The sequence below is a fragment of the Rhinatrema bivittatum genome, chromosome 15 (assembly GCF_901001135.1).
Source record: "Rhinatrema bivittatum chromosome 15, aRhiBiv1.1, whole genome shotgun sequence".
NCBI lineage: Eukaryota > Metazoa > Chordata > Amphibia > Gymnophiona > Rhinatrematidae > Rhinatrema > Rhinatrema bivittatum.
This window is the reverse complement of record NC_042629.1, coordinates 36144018-36170653: the sequence shown is the minus strand read 5'-3', so window position 1 is coordinate 36170653 and position 26636 is coordinate 36144018. Positions and strand designations below refer to the sequence as shown.

Sequence of the window (26636 nt, the reverse complement as noted above, 5' to 3'; positions counted from 1 at the left end):
AGAAACCTGTTCAAGGGTCAGGTGCCATTGGGCCTGTGAGTGTAGGAGGGCTCCCAGGCTGCCACTGCCAGGCTAGTGCCATGGTGGGGGCAGGCCCAGACAGAGACAAGGCAGCGGCTATGCCTAAACCCCGGCCTGTGGCCAGGACCAGCTGGGATCCCCCTCCTGATATCCCTATCTAACCCACCCATTTCAGTGCCAGTCTTTTGGCCAGGGACCACAGGGGGGCGATTCCCTCCACAGCCCTGCACGCATGCACAATGCCTGGAGAGGCAAACGCCCAGCTTGGGCATTGACCCTAATTTTCTACTGGCAGCAGGCAGCACGGTCGGGGGGGTCAGCCCAGCCCAACCCACCTGTTCACCTTTTTAAAGCATAGCTTCCTAGTGAAAAAGTGTAATTCGGAGACAGAGAAAACAGAGTGGTGTGTCGTCAATGTGTGCAAATAAACATCTTTGCAGCGTTATCGTCCGAGAGAGCTGCCAGAAAGCCAGAGTTCTGGACTGCAGAACCGAATTACGTTGTTTGCACAAGGGGAGCATTTGAAAATGAAAGATTTTACAGAAGCGAGTTTAGACCATAACCTGCAAAGCAAGGTAAGAGGATGATTGACGGCCCAGCTCTCATCTGTCTGTCTGTCTGTAACGTGTCGCACAGACAAGACCGTCTCCACCCAACACACACGCATGCACCCACACACCTCTGTTTCTATGACTTCCCCCCTCCTTTCTGTCCCGGCTCCCGATCTTCCACTCCTCCCTTCTTCCTTGTCTGAATCCCTGCCCAACTTTCTAAGTTCTTGTGAGAGAAAATAGTACACGTTCTCCTCCTGTTAGCTGGGACGTGGATTAACCTGTTGTGCAAACTCTTGAAGACTGACGATGTTTGGTTTTTCTTGGATTGCGCAGGAAAGCTGCCCCTGCTTTCCATAGCCCCTTGGTTACAGCTTGAGTTACTGCTGGCTTTTCTTTCGAGACTGCTCTTAGGTCCTGAAAATAGACATAACAGGACTACTTTCCATTCATTGCTGGTCTGCAGCCAGGGTAAAACCAGGCTGCGCTCATCTAGTTATTGTCATTTTGCGTAACTTTCATCTGTAACTGGGGATGGCTGGAAGGGGACCTCCTGCAGGCAGCCACTGCCTGGGACTGGTATTTCCCCCACCCCAAAGGCGGAGGTTAAAGTCCTTGCTGCCACCTTTGTGCCACAAACATTTCGTGGCCTCATTTCAAGCCCAGTATTATTAAAGTATTGGATGATGCTCACACCCCTTAGCTCCAAACAGTGGCAAGGTCAGGCAGCCTATGCTGATTCCAGGGCTCTCTGAGGCAGCATAACTACAGGACAGGAAAGCATTGATTGCTATAACAGAGGGCATGGGGGTAACCTGCATGGAGAGGCAGTTACTACCCTACGAAAATTGCTGGACAGACTGGATGGACAATCTGGTCTTAATCTGCAATCATTACGATGTTACACCCAGGCGCCTAACCAACAGAAAAGCAGTTATCCTAGGATGTCACACAACCTACAACCATGTCAGGCTCTGGCACAGTAACCACAGCCCATGGAATGCCCTTGCGCTTCAGATACTAACCTAGACCAAGAAAAGTACAAACTATAAAAGGCACTGTCTATTTTAAGACTCCTATTCATTTGCGCCATTCCAGTTTTTATTAAAATCTTAATTAGCCACAGTTGAGCAAGTAAGCAGCACTAAGATGTAATATGCCTGATAAACTCAGGGATGCCAATTTTTTTTTTTTATTATTATTAAGTTAAATGTATAACACCTTTTTTGCTTTTTATAATTGTGTCTGTGGCCTCAGAATTCACAAAATGGTCAGGTAGATGGTGGACTGGACTTGGGCCAGAGGAAAAGGCTGTATTCTCTCTCTTTCCCCTCTGAAACCATCTGCTTGCACCCTATGAGGCAGTGCCCCTATATTCCCCCTTAAACTGGTGCAGGACCAGGCTAGGTGCCTGTTCCCTTTTAATTCCCCTTGTGAGAGAGAGTTCTGGGGGTGGGCCCAGCAGGGGAGGAATAAGAGCTGGGATCCAGGTGGGGATAGTCAGAGCAGGCCCCGGTCTCCAGGAGGAAGGCAGCTCCTGCAGAATATTACTGTCCAAAGCCTGAGCTATAATGAAGCTGTATGAGTACTGAGAGAAGTGGTACTGGAACTGTGAGTAATGGAGTATACTATTCTGAAAGGAAGACAAGCTACTGTTGGGTGATTATGAAGCTGTAATAAAGATAAGTGTTTTAAGAGAGGCTGGAGTCAGTCCCCTACACCCCTATAACAAAATCTTCAATCCCTTTGGAGGCAGTCTCACACCTTGAGCATACAACCCTGGGCTGTGAGTAATCAAAGACTCATTCACTGAACTATGTTGCAAAATTATAAATCTTTCTTCTTCTGAAGTTACCAACAGTCAATTCACAATAATGAAAATCACCAAAAGGATTATGCACAGGAATCCACAGCAGAGCAAAATAAACATACTTCAAGTTCTTTTTCCTTTATCATAGTATTCAGCTCTTAATCTGGTTCTCCAACATCTTTAGTCTTAGTCACTCTTATCAGCACTCACAACCCTTCCCAGCGCTCTTTTTACCAGTCCATCTCCGCCACGTTCTAAGACATTTCCCCGTGGCCGCTGTAGACTATTGGTCCCAGGTGCTGCTGGGCATTACCTAGGACAAGGCTTCTCAATTAGCCAATCAGGTTTTCAGGACATCCATAATGAATATGTATGAGAGAGATTTGCATGCACATCTATCTCATGCATATATTAATTGTGGGTATCCTGGAAAACTGACTGGGTAGGTGTGTCCCACGAACTGAAGTAAGAACCCCTGTCCTAGGAGACTAGAGATGAGACTCTGGTTTCCATAGTTGGCATGGCCTTGCTGGGCTTGGTAAATGATAACTGAGGGACAATAATCAAATATTGGTTCCCCAATATACACAATTACCCAAATAAGGAGAACCTTATATCATATAACATGTATCATTTAAAACACACATTTATTTAAGAAAGACACAACTTAATATAAACCCACATATACAGTCATACATTTAAAATATCACAAACGTGAAAGTCATATAGGCAGGAAATATTCATAAACAAGATGTAAACATAAACAATATAACATTCAGATGAATCATCCCATATATTGTATTAAAGTGCTTCTAAGTGCAAGTTCTCGTAGCTTTCAGTTTCACAGCTCTCCTCCGTTAAATTCTCATGGCTTTGAGCTTCACAGTCCTCCTTCATTGATCACTGCCATAATGAAATTCACTCGAATACCACCCATCACTACTCCCGACGAAGATCTCCGTTTCACCTGACAAGCAGGCTTCCTCAGGGGAAACGTCTAATATCACTGCAACAATCAAACAACACCATTTAACTCATCCCACATAAAACAAATAACACCATATCGCTTTAACTATAAATCCTTACCATGCGAGTCCAACCAAGGGACACACAAAAATTGTATATCCAAGTCACGAATTTTTTCAAAAATCTTTAATTCACTTGAACTTCATCAAAACTTCATATCCATTCTTCAATATGGTCACAACACTGCAAACCACAAGCATTATTTTAAATCGTGAAAATTTATCAAAATTTAAAGAAATGAGAGACAGCATACAACCTGAACAAACACTACCACCACATACCTTCAAAAAGTGGAAGTGACATCATCACTTGCTTTCTGCAAGGATCTCCATTCTACACGCCTAGTGATTTGCCTACTCTATATATAGTCCTCTGCCACCTGAACTACCAATTAAAGAACTCTAATTAATTCACTCATCAACCCTAATCCGATACTACCAATACTAGAGGGAACCACACAATCAACCCGACGCAACAAATCTGCATCGGAGCACTCCAAATAGATCACCAATGAACTCCAACAAAAATAAACTTCCATCCCTTCACTCATTTAATGAAAGCTCCCCATTCAATTGGGCCGTTGAGTCCATGTGGACTCACAGTATCCCAATTAAAAATATAACGTTGTTCAACCCGTCTTAAAATTGCTGATAAATCACCCCCAAACTGAAGTTTGATCTTTTTAATAATGAAGAATTTTAATTCTTCTATTGAGTGACTATTATCACTCCAGTGCTTGACTAATGGAGCATTTTCAACACCTAACCTAATCCTACTTCTATGTTCCCCGATACGTAATTTAATAGCTCTGGTAGTTTGCCCAATATAAATGAGCTGACATGGGCAGATGATTGCATAAATCACACCATTGGAGGTGCAAGTAAACCTTTCAGGGATCACATAGGGTTGACTCAAATTCGAATGATAAAACACTTTCAATGGTAACACATGCTCACAAACAGAACAAGATCCACACGCAAATTGACCCCATTCAGAATCTACTCCACTATCCAAACTCCCACCAAGCTTTAAATTGTCCCATAAGTTTTTTCCGTTTTTTCAAAGAGAAAATAGGTTCATCAACAAAAATATTCAATGGAGATAATACATGCCAATATTTCTTAACAATGTCCTTAATTTGAGCAGCCTTAGTAGAATAAGGAATAGTACAAACTAATCGAGAAAGAGGCTCCTTCTGCGAATTAATCAACAAATTGTCCCTGTTAGAAAACAAGGCACGTTTGTATGCCCTTTTTAAAACAGAATTTGAGTAACCACGGTTCTTAAATCTGGTGTTCAATTTTTCAGATTGTATTTTAAATTCATCGGTGGAGGTACATAAACGCCTGTATCTAAGGAACTGTCCCACTGGTATATTATTCTTCAATTGCAGCGGATGAAAGCTACGAGAATGCAAAAGTGTGTTTTTATCCGTGGGTTTCCTGTATACAGTGGTCATTATCTGAAAGTCCTGTAAAAATACCTTCATGTCTAAAAAAGAAACAACATTTTTGTCCATAGTTACTGAGAATTTCAAATTCGGATCACCACAATTAATAACATGAAAAATTTTTTTCAGATCCTCAACTTCCCCTCTCCAAACCATAAAAACGTCATCTATATATCTCCCCCACCAAAGAACCTGTGTGTACCAGTTGGAAGAATAAACTACTCGTTGTTCGAATGCTGCCACATAAAGACATGCTAAGGTCGGCGCAATCGGTGAACCCATAGGGATTCCTTTGATTTGCAGAAAAAATCGAGACTTATATGAAAAATAACTATTGAATAAAGTAATCTCTGCTATAGTCAACAAAAATTGTAATTTTTTCTCCGAAAAGTCCATAGACCCAAGTAGGTCTTTAATAATGTCAAGGGCAGCAGGCTGTGGAACGTTCGTATAAAGGGCAGTGATATCTGCTGTAACCAAAAGCCAATCTGATTCAACCTTAGGCAATAACTTTAATTGGTTAAGAAAATGGATGGAATCCTTTATATAAGAAGGAATAAGGAGTGCTAGAGGTTGTAAGATCTTATCTAAATATTTTGACAGTGGCTCAAAAATTGAACCTATGCCAGACACTATAGGCCGACCGGGGGGAGACTCAAGGGACTTATGAATTTTTGGCAAGATAAAAAAATGTGGAATACATGGACAAACTACTGTAAGATAGTTAAACTCTTTGCCAGAAATAATCTTATCCTTAAATGCTGCCTGTAAAATGTTATTAATCCGCATATGAATATCACGAGTAGGGTCAGTATCTAAAGCTGTATAATATTCAGTGTCTTCTAACTGTCTAAGCACCTCAATATCATAATTCACTTCATCTAGCACCACAATTCCTCCTCCCTTATCTGCTGAAACAATTTTAATGGAACTATCATTCTGTAATTCCTTCAAGGCTAACCATTCATTTTTAGACAAGTTGTATTCTGGAATTTCCCTAATTTTATCCAAATTATCCAAATCAGTCATAACCAAAGTTTCAAAAGCCTGAATCAAAGTACTAGGGGGTGTTGGTTATCATTTATTTGATAATACTTCCACAGAAACTTCTAGTGGGAACTGGGAAAATTATGTTAGGAATAGAAAAAAAGCCATCCGAATGGAACTGCACGCTGCCACTCTAGCTGAATACTGCCACATTAAACGTATACCCCGTGGGTTACGTCTTAATAAGGAACCTTCTATGTTTAATGAAGATGAAGCATTTATTTTAAAATGGAATTCCATTTTAAATAAGTGCTCGCATGATTTGATGCTCTTACTTGTGGAAACCACCAAAACTAAAATTGAGTTACTTAAGATTGAAATTGATGATGAACTGACCAAAGTGTTTGAATGTTGTCCCAAAGATACAGTGGAAAATCAGTTGGGGGATTTACAGGTCCAATTAGACGATTTGAGGAAAGAGATTAAATTATTTAAGATCAATAAATTTAGACGTGATGAAAGGGATTACACGGGTGGCTATGTCTACCCGTGGATGAATGTGAATAGAAAGAAGGGTTTTAAGAAACGAGGTGATTTTTCATCCTCTGATGATTCAGGGGATGATAGTGGTCAAAACACAGCGAAAAACAAATTAGATTCTCGGCATGTTCATTTTAAGGACATTGCTTCTGAAAATAGAGATGAACATTCTTCCTCGTCTTTTTTAGGCGTTCGGTCCCAAGGCAACAAAAATTCAAAAACGTTTCGTACACAAAAAAGCACAAGGACGCAGACGAATTACAATCTCCGCCATTGAACTTAAAATTAGATGGGGTTACGAGGGATATTGTTGTGAATCACAACTATGGTTGTGAGGCCGTTGTGAATTTATCTTCGAAACAACTTTCGACCTCTATGATTAATGTATTGGATAAAGGGTTTTCTTTCGCACCGTTTTCTAGATATGATCCCTTTCAAACTCGTGTTGAACTTCAAAAATTTTTTCGTAGACTCCATATCAGAGAGTTTTTTGGACCAAGTGATTATACCCCTGATAAAAATGTTTTGTTTAAACCTTCAGGATGGTCTCCACCAACACCCCCTAGTACTTTGATTCAGGCTTTTGAAACTTTGGTTATGACTGATTTGGATAATTTGGATAAAATTAGGGAAATTCCAGAATACAACTTGTCTAAAAATGAATGGTTAGCCTTGAAGGAATTACAGAATGATAGTTCCATTAAAATTGTTTCAGCAGATAAGGGAGGAGGAATTGTGGTGCTAGATGAAGTGAATTATGATATTGAGGTGCTTAGACAGTTAGAAGACACTGAATATTATACAGCTTTAGATACTGACCCTACTCGTGATATTCATATGCGGATTAATAACATTTTACAGGCAGCATTTAAGGATAAGATTATTTCTGGCAAAGAGTTTAACTATCTTACAGTAGTTTGTCCATGTATTCCACATTTTTTTATCTTGCCAAAAATTCATAAGTCCCTTGAGTCTCCCCCCGGTCGGCCTATAGTGTCTGGCATAGGTTCAATTTTTGAGCCACTGTCAAAATATTTAGATAAGATCTTACAACCTCTAGCACTCCTTATTCCTTCTTATATAAAGGATTCCATCCATTTTCTTAACCAATTAAAGTTATTGCCTAAAGTTGAATCAGATTGGCTTTTGGTTACAGCAGATATCACTGCCCTTTATACGAACGTTCCACAGCCTGCTGCCCTTGACATTATTAAAGACCTACTTGGGTCTATGGACTTTTCGGAGAAAAAATTACAATTTTTGTTGACTATAGCAGAGATTACTTTATTCAATAGTTATTTTTCATATAAGTCTCGATTTTTTCTGCAAATCAAAGGAATCCCTATGGGTTCACCGATTGCGCCGACCTTAGCATGTCTTTATGTGGCAGCATTCGAACAACGAGTAGTTTATTCTTCCAACTGGTACACACAGGTTCTTTGGTGGGGGAGATATATAGATGACGTTTTTATGGTTTGGAGAGGGGAAGTTGAGGATCTGAAAAAATTTTTTCATGTTATTAATTGTGGTGATCCGAATTTGAAATTCTCAGTAACTATGGACAAAAATGTTGTTTCTTTTTTAGACATGAAGGTATTTTTACAGGACTTTCAGATAATGACCACTGTATACAGGAAACCCACGGATAAAAACACACTTTTGCATTCTCGTAGCTTTCATCCGCTGCAATTGAAGAATAATATACCAGTGGGACAGTTCCTTAGATACAGGCGTTTATGTACCTCCACCGATGAATTTAAAATACAATCTGAAAAATTGAACACCAGATTTAAGAACCGTGGTTACTCAAATTCTGTTTTAAAAAGGGCATACAAACGTGCCTTGTTTTCTAACAGGGACAATTTGTTGATTAATTCGCAGAAGGAGCCTCTTTCTCGATTAGTTTGTACTATTCCTTATTCTACTAAGGCTGCTCAAATTAAGGACATTGTTAAGAAATATTGGCATGTATTATCTCCATTGAATATTTTTGTTGATGAACCTATTTTCTCTTTGAAAAAACGGAAAAACTTATGGGACAATTTAAAGCTTGGTGGGAGTTTGGATAGTGGAGTAGATTCTGAATGGGGTCAATTTGCGTGTGGATCTTGTTCTGTTTGTGAGCATGTGTTACCATTGAAAGTGTTTTATCATTCGAATTTGAGTCAACCCTATGTGATCCCTGAAAGGTTTACTTGCACCTCCAATGGTGTGATTTATGCAATCATCTGCCCATGTCAGCTCATTTATATTGGGCAAACTACCAGAGCTATTAAATTACGTATCGGGGAACATAGAAGTAGGATTAGGTTAGGTGTTGAAAATGCTCCATTAGTCAAGCACTGGAGTGATAATAGTCACTCAATAGAAGAATTAAAATTCTTCATTATTAAAAAGATCAAACTTCAGTTTGGGGGTGATTTATCAGCAATTTTAAGACGGGTTGAACAACGTTATATTTTTAATTGGGATACTGTGAGTCCACATGGACTCAACGGCCCAATTGAATGGGGAGCTTTCATTAAATGAGTGAAGGGATGGAAGTTTATTTTTTGTTGGAGTTCATTGGTGATCTATTTGGAGTGCTCCGATGCAGATTTGTTGCGTCGGGTTGATTGTGTGGTTCCCTCTAGTATTGGTAGTATCGGATTAGGGTTGATGAGTGAATTAATTAGAGTTCTTTAATTGGTAGTTCAGGTGGCAGAGGACTATATATAGAGTAGGCAAATCACTAGGCGTGTAGAATGGAGATCCTTGCAGAAAGCAAGTGATGATGTCACTTCCACTTTTTGAAGGTATGTGGTGGTAGTGTTTGTTCAGGTTGTATGCTGTCTCTCATTTCTTTAAATTTTGATAAATTTTCACGATTTAAAATAATGCTTGTGGTTTGCAGTGTTGTGACCATATTGAAGAATGGATATGAAGTTTTGATGAAGTTCAAGTGAATTAAAGATTTTTGAAAAAATTCGTGACTTGGATATACAATTTTTGTGTGTCCCTTGGTTGGACTCGCATGGTAAGGATTTATAGTTAAAGCGATATGGTGTTATTTGTTTTATGTGGGATGAGTTAAATGGTGTTTGATTGTTGCAGTGATATTAGACGTTTCCCCTGAGGAAGCCTGCTTGTCAGGTGAAACGGAGATCTTCGTCGGGAGTAGTGATGGGTGGTATTCGAGTGAATTTCATTATGGCAGTGATCAATGAAGGAGGACTGTGAAGCTCAAAGCCATGAGAATTTAACGGAGGAGAGCTGTGAAACTGAAAGCTACGAGAACTTGCACTTAGAAGCACTTTAATACAATATATGGGATGATTCATCTGAATGTTATATTGTTTATGTTTACATCTTGTTTATGAATATTTCCTGCCTATATGACTTTCACGTTTGTGATATTTTAAATGTATGACTGTATATGTGGGTTTATATTAAGTTGTGTCTTTCTTAAATAAATGTGTGTTTTAAATGATACATGTTATATGATATAAGGTTCTCCTTATTTGGGTAATTGGGCTTGGTAAATGAGCAGACCGACCAGGAATCCCTGCTGCCTACCAGATGTAATCTCTCAAGTCTTGCTGCACGAGAACCTGCTCCCACTCTTAAGCACAAGGTGCACTCACCCTAGAGACCCACTCATACCATACTTTATCTATAACAGCAAAATCCTACCTAACAGAAAGTAGAGATTAAGTGGCAAAATTTGAGCTTAGGTAGAAATGGAGACATTATTGGTGATTTAGGGCCTGGGCCAGAAACGTAAAATCTGGAATGACTTAACGAGTACGCAATGGGAGTCTGAAAGCATTTCCTGCTGCTGCCAATGCCAGTTAACGTGCTTACTCTTCAGATGATTCAGGTGCACTGCTTGAAGCCTCGCTGGGAGGTCAGAAAGTCTTGCCTTTCTGCTTTATGGGTGCGAGTGTGCTTTCTCCTTCACCATGCCAGCCAGACTTTACTTTCTTACACTGCCTTCTCCCTGCCCTCACTTACTGCAGATGGAGCTCAGGCACCACCTGGTCTCCAAAGTGGTGGAAGAGGTACAGATGGTCATCCAGCAGCTGACCACAGAAGTCAGCACCAAGGACATGCGCTTCCAACCCATTTCCAACTCTGGCATGTATAACAAGAACATCAAGGTGGGCACTGGCTTGGGGGCAGGGGGCTTTGTAAGGCCGCTCCCGGAGAATGCTGAGGGACCATGAATGAGGTTGTAGGGGTCGCTCACGGTTAGTGCTGGAGGGTAGTGGGAGGGGCTGCAACATCTCCTAGGGGCGGCATAAGGAAGCTTTCTTTTGATACGTGGAGAATGTAAATGATAAACTTATCTTAAATCTGCCTTTACTGTGTCTAGAAAACAGGAGTGATTTTAGTCAAATATTTTGCATGTGTTGGTGACAGATCGCAGCCTAGCTGGATACTGATCCGTTATCTAGCACCAGAATGAAACCGTCCTGTGGCGTCCTTTTGGTGACTTTTTCACAGCTCTCATGCAGAATAAAGACCTGACTCTGTCTCCCCATGTTCTGTACCCTCTCTTGGCCTCTACTTTGGTCAGGAATCAGATCAGCCCAACTTACTAGCCAAGTGCCTGTCCCTGATGCATGGGAAACGGCAACTCCATCCAGCAGTTCAGGTACAATGAGGTACTATGTGTACCCGTCAGGGTAATGCGCCCCCCCCATTACCTTTTACTGTTACCCTGCCAGTAATCCTATCACAACCTCCTCTTCAAGCCATGCTCTTTAATGCTTTTCACCCAAACCTCTTCCCCTTCCCTGGGCCAGATCTTATTTCCCAGCTGTGCTCATTAGCATTACTCCCAGAAGCACCTTGAACTCCCCGGGATATTGCTTTCCATCATCCAAGACATCCATCTTGACATATCCCCAGCCTCGGCCGGTGTGATGGAGCTCACAGTGTCTTTTCTAATCTGCATCTCCCTTCTATGCATGATACTCTGGCAGAGCTCAGACTTTTAACACATTCTCCTTCTGTTATGCCTTTATCTGCCCACTAAGTTTTGATACAAATGGATTTTAAACTTGGCTTCAGTAAAGCTTCACCACCACGTCCGTTCTATTTCTCTTGCACAGTTTAGGATTTAGATTAATACTCAACCTTTCCAAGCTCAAGGCAAGATATAAGCAGATACAGTCAGTGGTTCCCTTCTCCAGAGGGCTTATTATCTTACCTGAGGCCATGGAGGGTGACGTGATTTGCCCAAAGTCATAAGCAGGATCTGAGCCCTGGCTGCCCTGGTTCTCAGCCCGCTGCTCCAGCCGCCAAGCTGCTCCTCCGTTCCAAGCCTGGATAATTGTTGCATGCAAGTTTTATTTCATAGATCTTAGAGCCACAGGTAACTTGCTGAATATTGTTGGAAGGCTCTGGTGCTGCTAACTCCTTTTAAAAACATTTCAGCACTGCCACCTGCCGCGCTAGGCAGGGGAAGGTGTTTGGGTTCCATCCACTTCCTCCAGAATTTCCAGAACAGGGCCCGGCTGCACTTAGTTACTGTGCAGTGAAAAGCGGCTGCTGAAGCTCGGGCTGTCTTCTTCCTGCTCATGGCTTCCCTGGGCCATGGGGTAGCAGCCATTGCCTGGAATAAGTCGGGCAAGTAGAGCTACGGCTCCTAGGCCTTGTGACCCTTTCACATTCCCGGAGGTCTTTTTGAAGGTAGCACTCAACCGTACGGTTGATTTAACACGGCCCTCGTTGCTGCCGTACTTCTGCCAGAGAAGTAGCAAGAAAGCAAGGAAACCTATTTGGCAAACTGTGAATCCTAGAGCAGTAAGGTTGTTACTTGAGCTGGAGTAAATTCTTTCTCGCAAGCTGAGTGCTAGTGGTGGTTTCAGGCTCATGTTTCTCTTATCCAGGGCTGAGCCCCAGTGCAGCATCCTCTCTACATATCCACGTCTCTGTGCTCAGACCTGCTGGGCATGATATGGTGCAAGGCAAAGAGAGAAGAGGCAGCCCAGCTTCTCTTGCCTGGCCAGAAGGTGCATATTCGTTTGGGTCTTGAATAAAACTGTTGCTTTTGGACCAGAAAGTCACTGGTTCTTCTGCCTGCTGGGGGTTGTATTGCCTCATAACCCTCAGAGCATACGGGAGGGCAGTTTTTTGCCACCATTCCCTCCCCGCATCTCAGCCAAAAGATCTTGCACTAACTTGGGTGCATTCACATGTTAGTCCTTAGAAATTCAATTCCCAGCTCCAACAGCATATTAATGTTTCCCATAGGGGCAGTGTCCTGCTGTGGACTGCCACCTGGTTACAAGATAGAAAAGAGAGAGTAGGGCAAAATGGTCAATTTTCCCAATGGGAAAATGGTGAATAGGGGCGTGCCCCAGGGATCTGTTCTGGGACTGATGCTTTTTAATATATTTATAAACGAGATAGAAATGGGAACAACGAGTGAGCTGATCAAATTTGCCAATTACACAAAATTATTCAAAGTTGTTAAATTGCAAGAAGATTGTGAGAAATTGCAAGAGGACCTTGCAAAACTGGGAGACTGGGCATGCAAATGGAAAATTAAATTTAATATGGACAAGTGCAACGTGATGCACTTAGGGAAGAGTAACCCAAATTATAGCTACACAATGCAAGGTTCAACATTAGGAGTCACCATTCAGGAAAAGGATCTAGGTGTCGCTGAAAATACGTTGAAATCTTCTGCTCAGTGTGCAGCTGCAGCCAAGAAAGCAAATAGATTGCTCGGGATTGTTAGGAAAGGAATGGAGAGTAAAGCAGAGAATATCATAATGCCTCTGTATCTCTCCATGGTGCGACCTCATCTTGAGTATTGTGTTCAGTTCTGGTCACCACATCTCAAGAAAGATATATAGCAGAATTAGGAAAGGTACAGAGAAGGGCAAGCAAGATGATAAAGGGGATGGAAAAATTCCCCCTTTGAAGAAAGGCTAAAGAGGTTAGGACTCTTCAGCTTGGAGAAGAGACGGCTGAGGGGGGATATGATAGAGGTCTATAAAATGAGTGGAATGGAACGAATAAACTTTAATCAGTTGTTTTACTCTTTCAAAAACTACAAAGACCAGGGGACACACAATGAAGTTACTGGGTATTACATTTAAAACTAATAAGAGAAAATATTTTTTTACTCAACACATAAGCTCTGGAATGCGCTGCCAGAGGATGTGGTGAAAGCTATTAGTATAACTGTGTTTAAAAAGGTTTGGACAAGTTCCTGAAGGAAAAGTCCATTAACCATTATTAAGGTGGAGTTGCAGAAATCCCCTGCGTATTCTTGGGATAAGCAGCTTGGAATCTCTCTACCCCTTGGGATCCTGCCAGGTACTTGTGACCTGGATTGGCCACTGATGGAAACAGAGAGCTGGGCTTGATGGAGCCTTGGTCTGACCCAGTATGGCAAGTCTTATGTCTTGTGAGCTAACAGAGACTATCCATCAGCTACAGTGCCTCAGTTCCAGGACATCCACCTAATTACAGTTTCTCTCCAGCTGCTTGCTGTACCTTGTTGCTAAGGCTTGCTTGCTGAATTTTTCTAGGTCTTGGCACCTGCCCAGTTACTCATCACAGTTCCCCTGTATGGCCTGGCAGGGTACAAGCAGCGCAGAAAGAGGCGCTGGCGCTATTACACGTTGAGTGGTGCCAGGCTGCTCTCGCCGGTGGTGGGCCCAGAGAAGCTGCACCAGTGGCTAGAAATGGAACAGTTTCTGAAAAGCTCCCGGCAGTGGTGCGAGCCTGACGTGAACGTCGAAGGTGACATTGTCCCTGCCAAGGTCCTGGGGCTTTTCCGAGTGCTGCTGGAAAAGTCGATTACATCCTGTAACCTCTCCGGTGAGTTACTCTGGTGTTGGCATAGCTTAACATGGAAGTAAAGTCGATTCAGCGAGGTGAAAATAAAATATTAAGGGTGGCAACTCAGAGGTAGTGAGATTGCAAAAAGAAACGTGGGCTGGCAGAGCATAGATATTCCCCCATAATGGGAACCAAAAATAGTGCAATTCTACGTTGTAATGAGCTGCATTATAGGACTTAGATTGTCCATCCATTTAAGTGTCCTTACCTAAAGGGCCTATTTACTTACATTTTTTTTTCCCAATTTTTGCAACTAGGAGAAAAAATGCACAGAAACAGGTATGGACAATAGCAGAACCACGTACAGGCTTATGTCGCCCCTCTTCTGCTGTCCTTACTGGAGGGGGGGTTGAAGATAACACTTCTGAGCCCTGCTGGGGTACAGCTTGCTGCAACTGGACTCGCAGGCAGGGACGGCACCTGCCCCACGGGAACTGCTCCAAAGTAATAAAACTTCATGGAAAATGAAGGTCTTCTGGGGTGAAAGCTTCACATGGAGTACGCTTAGCAGGTGATGAGTCAGGGAAGTGCTGTCGTGAGATGCAGCTGTACAACTTCACTGCTTACAGAAAATCCTAGTAGGATTTGTCTCTCGGACAGATAACTTCTCTGCCAGAGCGCTTTACTTTCCAGTTGTCTCGGGGGGGTCACTAAAGGCCGTCACTGGCTTTCTTTCTTCCTTCCCCAGATTGTTCTCTCTGCATGAATTAAGCTCTTTGCGGATTTCTCTGCCACCGCTCCTTCCACCAGACTCCAGTACCTGGAGATCCTGCTTCTCACGCTGCTGACTGTAGACATGACTCCTCTCTCCTGCGCCCTGTTTCTAAAGGATGGGTAACCCCTGAAAGCATGATATTAGTTGGCCACACTGTCTTTCCTCCTCTCTATACACAGCAGACGGCTACATTGGATTCCAGAAACTCTCTGGATACCCAGCGGTGATCCCCTGCATTAGCCAAGAAAGGGCTCTCTCCTTGTCTTCCCTGAGGGGAAGCAAGAGGTCGATTTGTCAAGGAGGGGAGGTCCTGCGCTCTCCCTGCAGGCTCCCGACTGGACATAATCACCAGAAACTCACTAGGGGTCTCTACACCTCCTTTGGAAACACTCCCATCTCGAAACAAAGGCATGGATTTAAGTTGGAAGAAAGCATTAGAATCCCTGTCCTAAGGACACCAATTTAGTGGTGAACCCAATGGGTTTCCTAAACTTACAATGGAGGTGAGTAGCTAAGGCAATGGCAGAGTGTCAGTGGTCGAAGCAGGATCTGAACCCGTCCATTAATCTAAGCACCCAGTTGTCCAGTATCTGAATAACAGACCTGTAGGATCTCAAAAGTTGACATATTACACCATCTTTTATGTTGCAACCCCCAAAAATGTCAGTTTTCTCTGAAGACAGCAATTCATGGAATCACATGTGTGTTCTTTGACTGTCTATTTGATGCCAAGCACAGATCCTACCAGAGATTTCTGGAAAGGAGGAAAACAAACTTTTGCTGCCCATAAGTGGCAGTGCTGGCTGTTAAAGGAAGGCACCAGCAGAGCTTGAACTGTAGACAGTATGAGGAGCAGAGCCTTTAGTCACAGATCAGGAAAGGCCCAAATATTCTTGTGGCCACTCTCCCAGACGATCCAGATTGGCTGAGGCTTAGTTAAAGTGGGCTGCTGAAACCAGGAGATTGTAGCCAGAAGGCTGCCTAGCCCTTTGTGGAGGAATCCTCCTGTGCTTCATATCCAGATCCTGAATCTTGCTTGGACCCTGCTTCACTTCTGGCCTACACCTAGTCTCTATACCTGGTCCTGCTCCAGTCAGCTCTGCTGCAGCCCTGTACGTGGTTCTGCCATTGTCCATACCTGTTTCTGGAACCTGCCTTGCTCCAGCCCAGCTCACAGATGTCTGCTCCTGGATCCAATGCCAAGTGAAGAGGGTGAGAGAAAGGAGATTGGCAAGAGAATCGGGGAGAGAGCAGGGGATGATGGAATTGGAGCAGGGAGAAGGTGCAGGAGGCAACGGAAGTGGTGGGGAGATAGGGAGTTGGAAAGCTGGTAAAATGAATACAAATTTGGAACTCACGGAAACAAACACAGGAGGGAGTCAGGTTGACGATTTTGGTATGAGGGCTTGAACGGAAGCTTTCTAGAAGGTTACATTTTCTACTGATTTTCTGTTTCCTCTAGACAAAGTTAGCATGATGGAAACTTTTGGCCCGGGGGTCAAAGTCACCATGGAAACGGCACAGCTGCAGGTGGAGGTGGAGCTTGTTCCCACGGTGGAGATCCACACCTGCTGGTCCAAGAAGGCTCGCTGGCCTCGTTTCCTGAAACGGTGGCCGTCAAAGGAGAAATCTCAGTGCATCAAGGTACCGAGGGTAGCCCGTGATGTTCACATAGCCACCCCCACTTCCCATGTCCTGACTGTACAGAACAGATCACAACAGAGTTCCTAGGACCTGATGCAACCCCGAATGGGTGGGAAAGATCTTTCATCCGAGGCTAGCACTCTCACATGGGTGTTAAATAACAACACTCCATGCAGACACTGGTGCTCCAACAGGAATAAAGTTTACTGCAATATTTTTTCATTTGGGATAATCTGACTCCCTATTCACTTTAAGGGAGGTGAATCCATAGGGAGATGAAGCCTTAATGTTGCTTCCACAATTCTATTTTCCATGTAAGATGGTAAAGATCCTCTTCCTGAATGATTCTGGGCTTCCTGGTACTTTATTTCCAATGTCTCTGATAAGATCCCTTGGACTCCTTCCTCCTCCGGATGATACTGCTTGGGTAACCCCTCCACCTGGCACTCAGACAGAGGCAGCTTCTGATTTCCTGTGAGTTTGTAGCTGATGCAATACAGTGTGCATACAAAAAACGTGCGGCCAAACTGGGCCCAGTGCACGTCCACTTCTCCTGGACACCTGATGCAATATGTAAGTGAGCTGCCATTCTAAAACGGACGGGCCCCGGATAAACTGTGCGGCCCTAGCATGTCTATGGCATCGGGCGCTCAGGAGATGCGGCTGTGCTCGGGTTAGGAAAACGGATGCTCAATTTACAAGCACCTGTTTTGTTTTTTCCCCGGAAGCTATTTTACCGGCACAATACGCACGCACAATATACATGGCCTGGAGTGTGTTTATTCTGGGTGTATATTGTGCGCCCCCCAATTTATTGTTTTTTTTGCATGGTCCTGCTTTGTGTGTTCCTCCTACTTAGTATTGCGATGATACTAAGTAGGAGGAGCCATAGAAAAGCAGCTTCTTTTAAGTTGAAGCCCTTGACATGCAGGAAGACTACACTACTCCAGGGCAGGCATTACATTTTATGGATTAAAAAATGTGCCTTGGGCGCACGAGGATTTTTGCATTGGGGGGGGGGGGGGGGTAATAGCCTTATCTATACGGCATTTACATGTGATGAGCGCTATTAGCTCCGCCTTTGTTTGGACGCGCTGATCCCCTTATTGCATCGGGGGTTAAGGATGTGCGTCCTACTGCTTGTTAAGCTGTGTACCGGGCCGGGTGCACTTTATTGCATTGACCTCGAACTGTATAAACTTTCTCTTGAAAAATCAGAAAAGATTACTCTGAGGTTTCCAGTTATCTTCCTGGCAAACCCCACTGACAAAAGGAGAATAGGTTTGGAAAGCGTCAGACTCTTTTCCCTTCCTTGTTCTCCGGGGGGGGGCAAATAAGACTGCAAGCCTTACACCTTCCCTCCTGTCTATCTGGGTACCTTTCTTCTCTCTTTCTCTTACTGCCTCTAGAGCTCGCAGTGGGTTACTAATGAGAAGATGGTATGAACCACTGTAGCACACCTATGGGGGTGTTCATCAACATGGTTCAGTCCACTAGCGCACACTTACCAACCACACGATGTAGTCCTGGGGGAATTCTGTGCTACTGCAGAGCGGGGAATTTGTGCAGAATCCCCCCCCCAGACTTGCCAAATTCTGCCCAGAAAATGGCAGATGAGACCCTGGCATGCTATGAACGGAATGTGCGCCATTCGCGGGGAAGATGAAGGCCCCGGCTAACTTGGTGAATTTTAGGGCTTGGCTAAATTTGACACCCCGACCCCCATAAAAATAAATAAATAAATAAAATCGTTCTTCTAATCTACTTTGTATCTTGATTCTTCACTGACCAGTGCATGGTACAGAGCTGGTGTTGACTCCAAATTATGATCTCCTGACAATTGATGTGGTTCATCTTCACCTTTACTGTGAAAACCATGGACAAGTTGCCCCCATGTCTGTTTTGTGATGCCGGTCTCCAAGGGAAGTGACATCACAAACCGTATCACTGGGTGGATGCGGTTGCCATGGTGCATCAGGCCACCTTAGTCAACAAGCCTGAGGAAAGCCTAGATGTGTTGGCAGGAGTGCACGCCTTGGGTGTGCTTGGAATTATTGTTCGGTCATTCTCAAGTCAAACTCTTCTGCTTTGTTTATCAAAATATATTCCTGGCTACATTTGGTTTAAATTTTTCGTATCTTAATTTTAACTTGCAGTCGTTTGGGTTTGATCTGATGGCTCGCTCCAATTACCACTGGCAGCTGTCCTTCTTGCGGGCAGAGCGTGTGCTCCTGGAGGGCATTGATGACGATGGTGGCTGCCGGACGAAGTGCTTCCGGGTCATGAGGCAGATGACGGAGGATTGCTGGTGCACAGGAAGCAGGCCTGCCATCACCTCTTATCATATACAGGTGGCTACAGCAGGGATGGAGGGGGTGGAGGCCGGGTGGAGTATGTGAGGAGACAGCTGTAGGCGTTCCAATCCTGAGGAGGGGAGAGAGAGTGAGCACCATGCCCGCCATATGGGGGCGGGCCCTATCAGAGAGAGAGAGAGCTTCTGTATACTGAGTGCCGTAAAGTTTAAAATGCAACAACTGACAAACCATTAAATACCTCCTAAAACACTAACAACCACAGGGACAAAAGAGGCAGAAACCAATGACCCAAGGCCTCAGAAGAAAAGAATGTCTGAGCTCAGTTTCCTAAAGTGCAAATTAACTGGCGGTCACACGAGCCTCAAGAAGCAAGTTGTTCTAGGCATGAAGGGCAATAGAGAAAAAGCACAATTCCTGTTTTACCTATCAGCTGGCCCTTTAAAAGAAAGGTCCCTCTAGGAGCAGACCTTGTGATGAAGAGAGTAAACATGTAGAAGTGTAAAATGCAAGTCAAATCTGTAAATAGACACCACCCTCACACTGAAAGGCTTTGAATGCTGTTATGGTTGAACGCTGTTTGGGTGGATCCTTGGATACTGTGGCAGATGCCCACGGGGAGGAGCCCTGTGAGGAGCCACAGTACTAGGCTAGATTCAGAACGCACAAACAGTTAGTTCTTTCTTATACGACTTGAAGAGTGCCACCAGAGGTGGCAGTAGTGAGGCAGTCTGCTAGTTGCAGTCTCAGGGACCTCGGCAGAGGGAGCCCTTCTCACCCCATTGGTAATGGGAGGTTCCGAAGCAGGTTTCCCAGCAAGGAAGTACTGTGGATGAGATAGACTGAGAGTTAGTGTACTCACTAGGGGGGTAATTTTCAAAAGGAGTTACATGCGTAAATGTAGCTACTATTGTAGCAATTTTCAAAAGCCATTTACTCAAGTAAAGTGCACTTATGTGAGTAAATCCTATAGACAAGTCAATGGCATATATTGTAGCAATTTTCAAAAACCCACTTACTCAAGTAAAGTGAATTTACTCCAGTAAACCTGGTTTTTACTCGAGTAAATGCTTTTTAAAATCAGGCCCTAGGTGTTTGCTGTAGATATGCGATTCCACCAGGTTGTAGAAGGAAGTGCAGGCACCTAGGCAGGGAGAGCAGGCCCTCGAGGAGCGAGTACCTGTTCCCTGTAAGGCACCTGAAATAAAGCAGAGGGCCCCCGAGGAGCAGGTACCCAGGTTAGCAGTTACCTCGAAGGGCAGAGAGAGAGCTTCCAGCGGCAGCACGGAAGCGGCAGAGTAGCCTAGACAGGAACAGATTTGAGTCCTTTCTAACTCAGAGCTAGCAAATTAGAATAGGTTATCTATCCAGATGGCATGACGTCAGCAAGAGGGTACAGCCCTGAGGTTCGCGCCAAGGTTGGAATAGATGTGGGTGACGCACACACACCCTAGTAGGTACCTGGGAGGAGCATGGCGGGAGGCTGCACCATAGCCGTTCCGGGGATGCCGGAGAGGTTGGCTTGTAGACGTGGCGGTAGCCATCTTTCCTAGGTAAGCGGGAGGAGCCGTGAATAAGGTGACGCAAATGGGGCAAAGCCGTCTGGCACAGACGGACGCAACAAATGCCAGATAGGCAATTTTAAAATATAAATGATGTGTGATGCAGGCATCCAATGTAATTTGGCAAGAACCAGATCTATATAGATTCCCTACAACTGTAGCCAACAACAATGTGAGCAATAGCCTTTCAAATTAACTGGAGTCAGCAAATTAAATTTAGATGGTACCTCGGTCAAAAGGTAATAACAAAAATCAGCTACAGTAGTAATTAATGCATGAACTACTTTGATAAAATCCAGGGTATACCTGATGATGAGGTCGGCGTTAAAAATCTCTTTGATTCTGCTGATTTATGACTTTGGTTGACCTTCCCCCATACTCCTAATGGAGGCTTTGATGCAAATCTTTCTCTCCTTCAGACGCTGCTGCTGTGGGCCTGTGAAAAGTATCCGCGCTCAAAGGACTGGCGCAACTTTGGCAAGTGCTTCCTGCGGCTGGTGAAGAAGCTGCACAAGTGCGTCAGCCAGCACTTCCTGAAGCATTACTTCGTCAAGGGCGCCAACCTGCTCAAGTATGCAAACCCCAATGAACTGGACATCATGGCCCAGAAGCTGGCCGACTTCCTGCAAAATCCAGCACACGTTAGTCCCTGAGAGCTCTCGGCCCAGACGCTATAGTGCACACGCTGTGGCCTTCACCTTGGCACCTCCCTATGAACTTATCCTCAATGCCACAGCCTAGCATTCACCTTTTAGAGTTGTTACGAACATCATGATGGCATATGTACCGGAAAGTCAAAGACTTGTAAAAAACAAAAGACAGCACCTGCAGGTGAATTTTCAAAGGAGTTAACGCACATAATTGTAACATGCTGTCACAGCAATTACTTGAGTAAAGTGCACTTACATGAGTAGATCCTATGAACAATTCAGTGGCACATATTGCAGAAATCTTCCAAAGCCCACTTTCACGGGTAGAGCGCAATTACAGGTGTAAAACCCAATTTTAAGGGTGGAAATGCATTTTAAAATCAGGCCCTCAGCAAGGAGATGGTTGGCAAATGGTAACATTTTATCTTAAAAAAAAAAATAATAATAATCCTGGATGTAAACAGAGATCTTTGGTAAACCTGCCAAATCCCATTTTATTACATCCCACATAACTTACAAATATAGTAATATAGTAACACAGTATTGATCGCAGAAAAAGAGCAAATAGTCCATCCAGTCTGCCCAGCAAGTTTCTTATAGCTCCGTGCAGGTTACCTCCATGTTTCTGTTGAGGGTAGTAGCTGCCGCTCCGTGCAGGTTACCTCCATGTTTCTGTTGAGGGTAGTAGCTGCCGCTCCTTGCAGGTTACCTCCATGTTTCTGTTCAGGGTAGTAGCTGCCGCTCCGTGCAGGTTACCTCCATGTTTCTGTTCAGGGTAGTAGCTGCCGCTCCGTGCAGGTCACCTCCATGTTTCTGTTCAGGGTAGTAGCTGCCGCTCCGTGCAGGTCACCTCCATGTTTCTGTTCAGGGTAGTAGCTGCCGCTCCGTGCAGGTCACCTCCATGTTTCTGTTCAGGGTAGTAGCTGCCGCTCCTTGCAGGTTACCTCCATGTTTCTGTTCAGGGTAGTAGCTGCCGCTCCGTGCAGGTCACCTCCATGTTTCTGTTGAGGGTAGTAGCTGCCGCTCCGTGCAGGTTACCTCCATGTTTCTGTTCAGGGTAGTAGCTGCCGCTCCGTGCAGGTCACCTCCATGTTTCTGTTGAGGGTAGTAGCTGCCGCTCCGTGCAGGTCACCTCCATGTTTCTGTTCAGGGTAGTAGCTGCCGCTCCTTGCAGGTTACCTCCATGTTTCTGTTCAGGGTAGTAGCTGCCGCTCCGTGCAGGTCACCTCCATGTTTCTGTTGAGGGTAGTAGCTGCCGCTCCTTGCAGGTCACCTCCATGTTTCTGTTCAGGGTAGTAGCTGCCGCTCCGTGCAGGTCACCTCCATGTTTCTGTTCAGGGTAGTAGCTGCCGCTCCGTGCAGGTTACCTCCATGTTTCTGTTCAGGGTAGTAGCTGCCGCTCCGTGCAGGTCACCTCCATGTTTCTGTTGAGGGTAGTAGCTGCCGCTCCGTGCAGGTTACCTCCATGTTTCTGTTCAGGGGAGTAGCTGCCGCTCCGTGCAGGTCACCTCCATGTTTCTGTTCAGGGGAGTAGCTGCCGCTCCGTGCAGGTCACCTCCATGTTTCTGTTCAGGGGAGTAGCTGCCGCTCCGTGCAGGTTACCTCCATGTTTCTGTTCAGGGTAGTAGCTGCCGCTCCTTGCAGGTTACCTCCATGTTTCTGTTCAGGGTAGTAGCTGCCGCTCCGTGCAGGTCACCTCCATGTTTCTGTTCAGGGTAGTAGCTGCCGCTCCGTGCAGGTTACCTCCATGTTTCTGTTCAGGGTAGTAGCTGCCGCTCCGTGCAGGTCACCTCCATGTTTCTGTTGAGGGTAGTAGCTGCCGCTCCGTGCAGGTTACCTCCATGTTTCTGTTCAGGGGAGTAGCTGCCGCTCCGTGCAGGTCACCTCCATGTTTCTGTTCAGGGTAGTAGCTGCCGCTCCGTGCAGGTCACCTCCATGTTTCTGTTCAGGGGAGTAGCTGCCGCTCCGTGCAGGTTACCTCCATGTTTCTGTTGAGGGTAGTAGCTGCCGCTCCGTGCAGGTCACCTCCATGTTTCTGTTGAGGGTAGTAGCTGCCGCTCCGTGCAGGTCACCTCCATGTTTCTGTTCAGGGTAGTAGCTGCCGCTCCGTGCAGGTTACCTCCATGTTTCTGTTCAGGGTAGTAGCTGCCGCTCCGTGCAGGTTACCCTTATGTTTCTGTTAAGGGTAGTAGCTGCCGCTCCGTGCAGGTTATGCCCTAAGCCTGATATATTTATTCATATAGGCTTGTTGACTAAGGTGGCCTGATGCACCATGGCAACCGCATCCACCCAGTGATACGGTTTGTGATGTCACTTCCCTTTGAGACCGGCATCACAAAACAGTCATGGGGGCAACTTGTCCATGGTTTTCACAGTAAATGTGAAGATGAACCACATTGTCAGGAGAGCATAATTTGGAGTCAACACCAGCTCTGTAGCATGAACTGGTCGGTGAAGAATCAAGATACAAAGTAGATTAGAAGAACGATTTTATTTATTTATTTTTTTTAATGGGAGTTGGGGTCAAATTTAGCCAAGCCCTAAAATTCAGCAAGTTAGCCGGGGCCTTCATCTTCCTCGTGAACGGCGCACGCTTTATACTTTTGATTTTTCATATTACCACTGCAGACAGTCTAGACATGCTGCCCCCACTGTTACTTGTAGATTTAAGTGTTAAGCTATATATTATAACTAAATATGTTACCGACTCCTTTTAGTGTCCAAATAATCCTTTCTGTGCTAAATGTTCCCAGCCTACGCTGTTTCTGGCGATGTAGCATCTCCTGGTTTTGCCATGAATGGGAGGACGGCCCTTACTGCAGTACAGGGGTACGTAACCCCTGTCCTGGAGTGCCACCAACAGGCCTGGTGTTCAGGATATCTGCAGTGAATAGGCAGGAGATAGATTTGTATACAATGGAGGCAATGCATGCAAGTAGGCATATTCATTCTGGATATCCTGAAAACCAGACCTGTTTCAGGTACTCGAGGACCAGAGCTGCCTACCCCTGTTAGAAGAGCATGTAATTCCTGTTAAAAGAACTAGGCAATGGTATGGTTGGCAGGCCCCTGTGTCTCTCATTTTCCCTGTTTAATTATTCCCTAGACCACACTGACATAATTGGCGGCTTGCTGGATGCTCCCACGAGCTGCCTCACCCCCGATGCCGGCAAGGTCCCTTCGATGGGGCTAGGACGCCGCTAACAAATGATGACACCTCCCCTTGCAAGTGATGCTCTGTGCAGCTCCCACGCTGTCCTTCTGCCGCTCTTCCCCGGACCTCCTGAGGCGCATGTGCACACTGCTCTCTCTCTTAAAGGGGCTGTGGTGCCCTCTGATGCGGTCATTCTACCTCTTCTACATAAGGGCCCTTCAGACGCCCCTTCAGTGCCTCAGCAACAGGTCCCCCGGAGTGCCTTCGTGTTCCTTGCCTCGCTCCTGGTGTTCTTCCCTGCTGTGTTCCTTCTTGCCTTGCTCGTGCCTTGTCTTATCTTATCTAGCTTCTTCTATGTTTCATCTTCCCTTGGCTTGACTTCCTGATTCTGAGCCTGTTTCGCCTGCTGCCTGTCCTGGCCTTAGCCAGAACTCAGACTCTCTCCTCCTGGTTAGTTCTAGGGCCCCACCTAAGACCTGCCAGCCACCAGAACCCAAGGCCTTAACCTGCAGGGGAGGCAGCTGGTATAGGCGAAGCTCAGGCGGTGCCAGCCAAGGGCTTCTCCGCCAGCTGTGTGGGCTTAGCCATGAGGTAGCGCCAGTTTCACCACAGCACCAAGGGTCCACTTTTCCAGCCAGTGTTTCATGCTAATTGGGAGTCACTTCAAAAACAGCTAAGGAGCGGTGCCAGCCATGAGGAAAAGGGAGGATGATGAGGGTCTGTCTGTCAGCCATTTTGTTCCTAGGCTCATTTGACAGAGGTGATGTGACAAAATGGAAAGGCTGGAGCCTGAGATCTGAAACGATGCTGCCCAGCCCTGCTAAACTGTCTGTAACATTTATGAAAATGTACTCTAATTGCGAATGGTTAAAACCCAGCAAAATCCAGAATGGCTATTTTGGGAAGCAGCTTTTAAAAAAAAAAAATGTATAAAGCTAACACTTAAGGTACCTTTTCCATAGGAATCATAGGCTTTCAAGCCAAAACTGAACCCTGTTGTTGATTTTTCACTTACTTTTATCTTATCTGAACTTGTAGTTTCTTCTCTTTAAAATTATTTTGTACTGAATGGACAAAGGTAGTTTCTTTTTGGTTTGCCCTGTATTACATATGAATCATTTTTTTTTTAACTATTACAAATGTAAAACTATGAGTAAACATTTTCCTTCTGCTCTTATATTTCACCGGTTCAGCCATCTCAGTGGCATTTCTTTTGTGGATCCCACTGGGAAAAAAAGTATGACTGAAGAAAAAAGCCGTTTCTTCCAGCCCTCATTGAGTCTAGTCTTACACCTAATCCAAACAGGTTCCCGTCCCCATCGTATCCTAACAAAGAATGGGTTCCAGGATTGTTGGGTCAACAAGAAAAAGGGCCCGAGTCGAGCCCCAAAGTCTGTTCCCATTGAGGGTCAATGTTGGAGCAGTGCCTAGTGAAGGCCTCAGCCAGGATTCATCGCTCTCAGATGATGATTACAGCCACTGATGGGCTTTGGATGCTCTCTGGATATCACCCTAGCAGTACTCGTATCATTAATGGTTAAATACTCTTGAATCGCAAGCCTAATCTGGGCAACAAACTCAGCATCGTCTAATAAACTGTCATTAAGACGCCAATATCGTTGTCCTTTATCTTATTGGGAAAGTGTAAGTGTCATACGCACTGGAGCATGGTCAGACCATGTGATAGGTTCAATGATAGCTCGGTCTATCAAGTTAATACATCCCTTATCCGCGTATAGGCAGTCAATACGTGAATGGGAATTATGAGCTCGAGAGTAGTAAGTATAGCTTTTAGATTTAGGATACCTCTGCCTCCAAGTATCTAACAGAGACAACCTAGATATGCATGATTTTAACGCTTTGCGATCTGTGCTAGAGGTACTCGCTGTGCCCTGGGAGTTATCCAGAGATGGATTAATGGTAAGGTTAAAATCTCCTCCCAGAATCAGGTGTCCCTCTACGTGTCCCTCTACAAGGGTGGTAAGTTGGTTATAAAAACTACCTTGATGGACATTAGGAGCATAGATATTTACCAGCGTAAATTTCAAACCACCTATGGAAACCACCAATATCAAATATCGCCCCTCCGGGTCCGAGATAGTGGAATGCAATTCAAATATAATATCCCGACTGATTAAAATACCCACACCAGTGTACTTATGATTTTTAGTGCAGGCTGCCCAATATTGAGAGGGGTAAGACCAATGCCTAAGTAAATGTTCATACCTCCTTTTGAGATGAGTTTCTTGGAGGAAAGCAATATGTATTTGATATTGGTTTAAATCAGCATACAACCGGTGTCTCTTGAGTGGAGTATTGAGACCTTTGACATTAAGAGAGAGAAAGTTCACATCCGCCATGGCATATGGTTA

General features: G+C 44.7%; 1 protein-coding gene and 3 long non-coding RNA genes across 5 annotated transcripts in view; 2 read left to right on the top strand and 2 right to left on the bottom strand.

Moving 5' to 3' along the window:
* The window catches only part of LOC115076660, an 87648-nt gene that overhangs the window by 44905 nt on the left and 16107 nt on the right, over window positions 1–26636 (bottom strand). The gene's annotated exons all lie outside the window — the stretch shown is intronic.
* MAB21L3 (mab-21 like 3) lies at window positions 384–21734 on the top strand. 2 transcript variants are annotated; one of them, XM_029578362.1, is made up of 6 exons: window positions 384–596; window positions 10384–10524; window positions 13915–14206; window positions 16405–16586; window positions 18743–18937; window positions 20880–21734. In XM_029578362.1, the coding sequence occupies exons 1-6, from the start codon at window positions 549–551 to the stop codon at window positions 21111–21113; spliced, it is 1092 nt and encodes a 363-aa protein (XP_029434222.1). In that variant the 5' UTR covers window positions 384–548; the 3' UTR covers window positions 21114–21734. The 2 variants fall into 2 exon arrangements, with proteins under 2 accessions (XP_029434222.1, XP_029434221.1); XM_029578361.1 differs by lacking the exon at window positions 384–596 and having other exon boundaries at window positions 9926–10524.
* LOC115076661 lies at window positions 2907–3737 on the bottom strand. Its single transcript, XR_003852834.1, has 3 exons — window positions 3690–3737; window positions 3469–3591; window positions 2907–3388 (listed from the first exon to the last, which is right to left on the bottom strand). It is a non-coding gene; the product is annotated as an uncharacterized LOC115076661 (long non-coding RNA).
* LOC115076662 lies at window positions 9133–9823 on the top strand. Its single transcript, XR_003852835.1, has 3 exons — window positions 9133–9180; window positions 9279–9401; window positions 9479–9823. It is a non-coding gene; the product is annotated as an uncharacterized LOC115076662 (long non-coding RNA).

What these genes read in the sequence shown, in the direction of transcription:
- MAB21L3 (XM_029578361.1), top strand. Translation starts at nt 10,327, where the DNA reads ATGCCAGCCAGACTTTACTTTCTTACACTGCCTTCTCCCTGCCCTCAC. An exon ending in AGAAATCTCAGTGCATCAAG is followed by an intron (nt 16,587 to 18,742) that starts GTACCGAGGGTA and finishes TTTAACTTGCAG; the next exon opens with TCGTTTGGGTTTGATCTGAT. An exon ending in TCACCTCTTATCATATACAG is followed by an intron (nt 18,938 to 20,879) that starts GTGGCTACAGCA and finishes TCTCTCCTTCAG; the next exon opens with ACGCTGCTGCTGTGGGCCTG.